The sequence below is a fragment of the Puntigrus tetrazona genome, unplaced genomic scaffold, assembly GCF_018831695.1.
Source record: "Puntigrus tetrazona isolate hp1 unplaced genomic scaffold, ASM1883169v1 S000000176, whole genome shotgun sequence".
Lineage (NCBI taxonomy): Eukaryota > Metazoa > Chordata > Actinopteri > Cypriniformes > Cyprinidae > Puntigrus > Puntigrus tetrazona.
Genome location: NW_025047847.1, coordinates 586,367 through 595,000, shown reverse-complemented (window position 1 = coordinate 595,000; position 8,634 = coordinate 586,367). Strand labels below are relative to the sequence as shown.

Here is an 8,634-nt window from a genome sequence, read left to right as displayed (position 1 = left end):
TAATTTAGTTTTTTATATATAATTTTTTTGCACATTTGTTTATAAAGTTTTTGCTCATTTTCTAATGTTATTTTAGTGCATAAACCAAATAAACGTATTTTTATACCTTTTTAATTTTTTTTAAACGTCAACATCCATTTACTTCCAGTATCACTTTTATTAATGACTCGCCTTTTTGACATTTTTATGAATTTGTCTGTACGGTTTTTATAAATGTTTATTTCCGTAATTTTTTTTACATTTTTATACTTTTTATAAGTTTAATGCTTTGGCGCGTTCTGTCACGTTTAGTAGTTTTGTGTTTAAACGTCTGTAAGGTTTTTTTTTATATTTATTTTTTGTCATTTTGTAAGGTAAACTCAATTAAAACAATACGAAAAAACATAATAGATTTTTCAAGTAATGAATTTCAAGCGTAGTTAAAGCTTCAGTGTTTCTGTGAGTCTCGGACCTGGTGGCTGTGGTGGTGATGGCGTCGATGATCTCTGTGATGCGGTTGAGGGCCGAATCGGCGCCGATGGTCATGTCTGTCCCACAGAAATCATTGTCGATGGACCCCACCAGACCCACGATGTTCAGGTGTCCGTGCTTCTTGGCCGTTTCTGCCGTGATCCGACCTGCCAAGAAGACGAAGACATGTTAGTCGTCCCGTTCGCTTCCTGTATGAAATGTTTAATATCAACATCCTAAACAGGCATGTAAGGTGTTTCACGTTTGTGGGGCATTTAGCGTTCTTGTTGTCATTTTAAAGCCGTCAAATTCAGACAAAAAACAAATAAGCTAATAAATAATAATAATAATAATAATAATAATAATAATAATAAATTATATTAAAAAAAAATAAATAAACTAATTAATAAATAGTATTAAATAATAATAAATTATATTAAAAATAAATTAACTAATTAATAAATAGTATTAAGTAATAATAAATTATATAAAATAAATGAACTAATTAATAAATAGTATTAAATAATAATAAATTATATTAAAAATAAATGAACTAATTAATAAATAGTATTAAATAATAATAAATTATATTAAAAAATAAATTAACAAATTAATAAATAGTATTAAATAATAATAAATTATATTAAAAAAATAAAACGAATTAATAAATAGTATTAAATAATAATAAATTATATAAAAAGAATAAATAAACTAATTAATAAATAGTATTAAATACTAATAAATTATATTAAAAAAAAATAAATCAACTAATTAATAAATAGTATTAAATAATAATAAATTATATTAAAAAAAAATAAATCAACTAATTAATAAATAGTATTAAATAATAATAAATTATATTAAAAAATAGTAAATAAACTAATTAATAAATAGTATTAAATAATAATAAATTATATTAAAAAAATAAATACACTAATTAATAAATAGTATTAAATAATAATAAATTATATAAAAATAAATAAACTAATTAATAAATAGTATTAAATAATAATAAATTATATAAAAGAAATAAATAAACTAATTAATAAATATTATTAAATAATAATAAATTATATTAAAAATAAATCAACTAATTAATAAATAATATTAAATAATAATAAATTCCATTTTAAAAAAGTAAGTAATTTAATAAATAACTTTATTTAAAGTTATTAAAAAAATATTGTGGTGAGATTTTTTTTAGTTTAATGCTTGATTTTAAACCCAACTGAATTAATAACATTAAAAATAAACAATACGAAATATACAACAAACTAACTGAATAAATGAGTTTATTTAAAATGTTAAATACGTGCAAAATAACAAAAAATGTATTATTATTTGACTTAAATTAAAAATCCAATGAAATAAATATGTCAATAAATGTAAAAAAAAACCTAAACACTGAAATATGCATTGCATCAGTGCAACAGCTTTATTAAAAGTGAAAAGCTTGTTTAAATCGTAGTAGTCTGTATCTTTTGGGAACTACAATTTCAAGACGGTCTCCCGAACACTGTTGCTAAGCAACAGGCGTGCCCCGAACGACCTTTGATACGGCCTTCATAAAGATTTATGAGATTCTTATCCTGAAGAGGCTCGGGTCAGGCTTTCAGATACAGTTCAGAAATATCACTTCGGTCAATAATCTGACGACAAACTCTAAGATAAAAAGCAAAGCTCACCGTTTTTCCCACGTTACTCATTGTGCACTACATTACAGCATGTTATTGTATTGCGATGCTTTTACAGTATCCAATCGTAAAACTGGACTTTTCACAGAATTTGCTCATTTTCTGCCACCATTGGTCCATCTGTGTTTTAAAAGCAAACCTCTGTGGTCCAGCACTTTGTTTGATTAGAGTTTTGAAGATTAATTGCATTAATCTCATGCAACCATTTTTGATAATAAATCTGTATTACTACAGAATTTTGTAAAAAAAAAAAAAAAAAAACCCAAAAAAAACATTATTACGGAATACTATTACAGTTTTTTTGTAACAAGTTATTAAATGTATTATTCATTCAGATGCTTAGACACTGTTTTTTCGATTATTACAATCTAATTAAAATGGGAAACAGAATTTGGGAAAAATATTCAACAGATTTCATAGACAATATCAGGATATAGTTTATTCATTTATTATTTTATGTCGTTATATCAAGTCAAATGTGAAATGTTGCCTTAGAAACCAGCTGAAATTTAAAAAAATAAAATAAAATAAATATATATATATATATATATATATATATATATATATATAGAGAGAGAGAGAGAGAGAGAGAGAGATATAAGTAATATATATTTTATTATATATATATATATATATATATATAGTTAATGTGTATTTTATGTAAATAGAGGAAATATTTATTTATGGCTTTGGCTAAAAAGCCCTATCTGTCTGTAATAATTATGAACAGAAGAATAAATGATATAATTTTTTTGCCTTTAATGCTTGAGAACTTTTCAAATGTGGTATTTTTTGTATTTCAGTAAATATTTGAATTATAATGTCAAAAATCGTTTTCTCAATGTTTTGTTGCGCAAACTTAAAAAATCAAGTTGAGAAAACTCAAAAATCTGCTAAAGCTGATCGCCTAAAAGTTTGCTTCGTATTGATTTTTATGTGGCGTGTAAAAACTCAAACATGCTTCAGCAGAGTTTTGTCAATTTCTTTTACATTTATGCAACGGAAAGTAGAGAAATCTCCCACAAAAAAGTAAAAAATCTGCTGACGCTGGTCAGTATGAGTTAAAGTGCCTGCATTATGCATTTTTTGATCTTTCGTGCAGCGCGTGAAGAAACGTTAAGTGCGAATGAAAACATCCGACAGAGTCACTGTCGACTCTGAATCGCTGAAACGAGTCGTCTTTTAAAAACCGCTTCATGCTGACGACAAAAATGAAAGATCGCTTGTTTGGTCTGAATGAAAACGCAGATTCTTTCTTCTCCACTAGGTGTCGCTTTTGGAGCGTTCAACAAGCTCAACCAATCCCTGGAGGACTTTGTAAAAATGAACCGATGAGTGAATCGTTTGCAAATAAGGTACAAATAAATGCGTATTACACTAGACCTCCCGAAAACCAAAATATGAACCATTCATAATGCACGCACTTTTAAGTATTAAACGTTATCTTACGTGAAACGCGGTGTGTATGCTTTGCAGTGTTGTGAAGTAAAGCCTTGAAAAGCCCCGGGTACCTTTCTTCAGCAGCTCTTGGAGGAGCTGGCTCCACTCGGAGCGGAAGACGTTGGCTCCGGTGAGGCTGCCGTCTCCGCCGCACACACACAGGTTGGAGATGCCGCGGGTCACCAGGTTGAAGGCGGCGGCCAGGCGGCCCTCTCTGGTGGTGAAGGCCTTACAGCGAGCGCTGCCGATCACCGTCCCTCCCTGAGACAGCGACACACACACAGTCCTCATCCCGGCTCGCGTCGCACCGAACACACATGCATCGGAGTCGAGCGCTCAGAGGCACGGCACGCAAGTACACACACTCTCAAGATCAATTCGTTTTAGTACTTATCATGTTTTTAACTCTTTCCCCGCCTAAGACGAGTTTTTACGGTAATCCTGGGTGTATTACGGCTGAATGACGGGTTGAAAAAAATACGATTAATATAGATCATATATGTAGGCTAGTCAGTGACGGAGAGGACTTTACAGACACAGAAACATCTAGTTATGTCACGGATAGATCGATAACTCTGCGATATTATTATGATCTATATATAGAGTGTGTGTGTGTGTGTGTATATAGGTACATATGCATGCATGTAGCCTAAATGTGTGTGTGTGTGTGTGTGTGTGTATAGGTACATATGCATGCATGTAGCCTAAATGTGTGTGTGTGTGTGTGTGTGTGTGTGTGTGTGTGTGTGTGTGTATAGTACATATGCATGCATGCATGTAGCCTAAATGTGTGTGTGTGTGTGTGTGTGTGTGTGTGTGTGTGTGTGTGTATAGGTACATATGCATGCATGTAGCCTAAATGTGTGTGTGTGTGTGTGTGTGTGTGTGTGTGTGTGTGTGTATAGGTACATATGCATGCATGTAGCCTAAATGTGTGTGTGTGTGTGTGTGTGTGTGTGTGTGTGTGTGTGTGTGTGTGTATAGGTACATATGCATGCATGTAGCCTAAATGTGTGTGTGTGTGTGTGTGTGTGTGTGTGTGTGTGTATAGGTACATATGTGCATGTAGCCCAATGTGTGTGTGTGTGTGTGTGTGTGTGTGTGTGTATGCATGCATGTAGCCTAAATGTGTGTGTGTGTGTGTGTGTGTGTGTGTGTGTGTGTGTGTGTGTGTGTGTGTGTGTGTATAGGTACATATGCATGCATGTAGCCTAAATGTGTGTGTGTGTGTGTGTGTGTGTGTGTGTGTGTGTGTGTGTGTGTGTGTAAATGTATGTATATACATGTGTGTGTTTGTTGGTTCTGTTTACTCAATGCATTTTCAATGATTCACATGATTATGAAAATGATATCTTTCGCTTTTTTTTTAAATTATTTTTCTCATGTTCTGCATTCAAGCGATGATAAAACACGAGCACGTGACGATAGAGTCAAATATGTTCGTATATCAGAGCGGAGAATATTCTGAAGGCCGTCGAAATGAGGTAAAATCGTCAAAAACGCTGGCGGGGAGAGAGTTAAAGAGCTGGAAAAAAAAAAAAAAAAAGTTGACAGAGCTTAAACATTGAAGGCAACCAGCTTCAGCAGATTTTAGAGCTTTCTCAACTTGTTGTTTTAAGATAACAAAAAGTTGATAAACCTAAAAAATCTCTTTTGACACCATAAAGGCATTATTAGCAGTATATATATATATATATATATACACACACACACACACACATATATATATATATATATATATATATATATATATTTGACCTTCTAACTCTAGAACTCTCTATTCTAATTCTATTGTTTAAAAAATGCCCTTTTAGACTTTGACTAACTAATTTACTAATTACTTGTTTTTTTAATATATACATATACATACATATATATACATATATACAGTATATATATATAATAAATTGCATCCAAAATAAAAATGTTTGTTTACATAGTGCAATATATGTGTATATTGTTTATTTATTATGTATATATAAATACAAATACAAAAATGCATTTATATATTTCAGAATATTTTTTATGAAATATATTTATGCATTTATTATATAAATATAAACATGTAAATATTTTTGGGTGCATTTATAGATAGATAATAAATATACACGGATGTATTATAAACAATTAAACAATTTTTTATTTTTTTTTTGGATGCAATTAACTGTGATTAATGGTTTTAAAGCGCTAAAAGAATCTAACACCAACTTCTCTATTCTATCCGTTTTCTTTTTATTTATTTTAGCATTTAAAAAACACGCACCACGCTACATGTACTGTGTCAAGCTAATCTTCAACGTCATTATGAGAAAACAAAACATTGATGAAAAAGTGTTGCATTGATGCATGGCATGCAGCTGACCCTCAGACCTGCATCAACGAAAGTGAGAGCAAACAATGAAAGGGTGAATAAAATGGTTTTGTGTGAACTGTGCATTTAAGAATAAACGCTTTCAAACAGCTTTCGGACGGCTGATGAGAAATAATGCACGCAGAAATCTTAACGTTGAGATCTCTGGTAATAATTAGGCGTTCGATGCAGACGCTGAGTAACTGCTTACAGGACAAGCGCTTAAGACCAAACTAATGCGTGGAAAAGAGCATTTGAGACACTGAATGCATAAATCTATAGATGTTAATGTAACATCTCTGCCTTCGTTTAAGAGCACATGCAGCAGGACAGCTTACCAGTTTACCAGCTTAACTGAAGAACACACAACAGACAGAAGAGAGAGAGCTGCAGGTCAGCCTCGGAAAAAACCCTCAACGGACAGCAACGCTTTAACAGCACTGTTCAAAATCATTCACATTCATTCAAGAAGAGCTGAAATCTCTGTCAGACTTTTAAATGAATACAAAAAGGTGCTTGCCTTGGGTTAGGTTGCTAAAATTGGAAAACTTAAAATAATAAAAATTACATTTTTAAGCTAAATTAAAATTATTTTTTTATAAAAATCACAAAAGCAAAAAAAAAACGATAAACATTAAAATAAACTTAATATAAAAATGTAACATTTAAAAATAAATAAAAGTACAATAATAGCACTGAAATAATATTAAACTAACACTGCGCTATAATAATAATAATATAATGAAAAATATAATAATAAATCCATATTTCATAAAATATTTTTGCGTTTAAATATTTTAACAAATTTGGTTGTGCTTCATAACTGAGACGAAGAACACTTAAAGAACTTAAAACAAAAATAAAAATGTAAAATAATAATAATAATAATAATATATTTTTATATACCTTTTTAAAGTTTATTTTAGTACATAAATTTGAACTAAATTAAAAATCTTATATATATATATATATATATATATATATATATATATATATATATATATATATATTTTATTTTTTTTTTTTTGGTCATTTCATGTTTATTTTATTTCAAGTAATAATCGTGTTTTACTTTGAATTCATTATAATAACTAAGAAATAATGCCATGAAGGGAGAGCTTGTGACCAGCTCTTTTTTGCAGCCGTGTAGCTCTCAGATACAAACGCACTCAGGAGCTGTAAAGCAGCGCTAGATCTAAACGGATCTGACCGATCTCTTACCAGCTGGATTATATTGGTGACGCTTTGCCAGTTGGCCAGTTTAATGTTGTCTCCTCCGTCCACCAGCCCCTGATAACCCTGAACCCAGAAACACTCATTAATACTCAGACACACGCTTCACGTTTCATCCGTGCGTTAGCAAAGATCAAGTACCTCATAAACCAGGTAGACCTTGGCGCCCACGTAGATGCCCATCCGGGTCACGGCGCGGATCGCCGCGTTCATGCCTGCAGACGGGAATCACAGCACACTGTTCAGACGCTCACATCCCAGCATGCTGTTCGGCTTAGAGCTTTTAATATAGAGTTAATTCAGGATGTGACTGAGTTTAGAGCTGTCAAACGATTAATCGCATCCATACAATACATGCATGTGTGCTGTGTTTATTAATTATGTATATTTAAATACAAACACATTTAGTATATATTTTGAAAATATTTAAATGTAATTATTATTATATTTGATATAGTATCTAAAAATATTAAATACATAGACATTACATATTTTTCATATAAATATTATATATAAATATTACATATAAATATTATATATATATATATATATATATATGTATGTATATATATATATATATACACACACACATATATATAATATTATAAACATAATAAATATATAATAAATAAATATATTATAAACATATATATACACACATATGATATATATAAATATACATATACATACATATATACATACATATATATATGTGCATGTGTTTGGATTTAAATATGCATAATACATATATTTTTGAATGTTTTTTTACGTTTAAAAAATATTTTCATGCCAAGTAAATGTGTATTTTATTCCAAGTAATGATATTTAGTATTTATTTTTGTTATTTCAGCACGCTTTTCGTGAACTGGAATAACCCTGTGTGGCATATGACCACATTACTAACGACAATAATCAAATGAGGGTGAAATGTATTGCAAAATAATGCCAATTGCTAAAAAAAACCACAAATAATGCAATACAATAATATAATTAGTCGTTCTCTTCGGATTGTAATACTGCTGTATCGCTGTACACATGCAAATAAATCTACTTTACTGATAATTCACTTAAACTCAGACTGAAACGTCTTTTTATCCTGTTATCCGGTCTATGACTGAGGCAGCGTCTAGCATCTTTCATTAGTTGACGTGTGTTTTGCTCAGAGCTTGACCTTGCGCGTCTCCTCCGCTCGTGAGCGCGGCGATGGCCGTGCCCGCGCCCGTCATCCGCAGCTTCTCCAGCCCCGAGGAACTCATTTCTGAGGAGCGATTCTGTCCCGGTTACCGATCCGTTCGGAGAGGACTGCTGAGCGCTTCTTGACCTTCCGCGCTGACGGAAGGACGCCGCTGTGAGTTTTCACGTGCCCGCGCCGACGTCCGCGCCCACTGCCTGCGCTGTACCGCGCGTGCGTGCGCGCTCCTTAACTGCGCTCCGGTTTCCTTAGCTTGGAGCAACAGCCACAGCCCA

The 8,634-nt window shown here is 31.6% G+C and overlaps 1 protein-coding gene across 2 annotated transcripts in view; it reads right to left on the bottom strand.

The window, feature by feature from the left end:
• pfkla (phosphofructokinase, liver a) overlaps window positions 1-8,568 on the bottom strand; it is a 23,760-nt gene extending 15,192 nt beyond the window's left edge. Inside the window, exons 1-5 of one of the 2 annotated variants that reach the window (XM_043230606.1) lie at window positions 8,339-8,568; window positions 7,309-7,382; window positions 7,156-7,233; window positions 3,656-3,845; window positions 452-617 (exon numbers count right to left, since the gene is read on the bottom strand). In XM_043230606.1, coding sequence (XP_043086541.1) covers window positions 452-617; window positions 3,656-3,845; window positions 7,156-7,233; window positions 7,309-7,382; window positions 8,339-8,423 — 593 coding nt within the window. In that variant the 5' untranslated portion in view covers window positions 8,424-8,568. Of the gene's footprint in view, window positions 1-451; window positions 618-3,655; window positions 3,846-6,272; window positions 6,289-7,155; window positions 7,234-7,308; window positions 7,383-8,338 lie in introns of those variants that run through there. The other variant, XM_043230607.1, reaches the window with a different exon arrangement.
• Window positions 8,569-8,634: the final 66 nt, after the last annotated feature.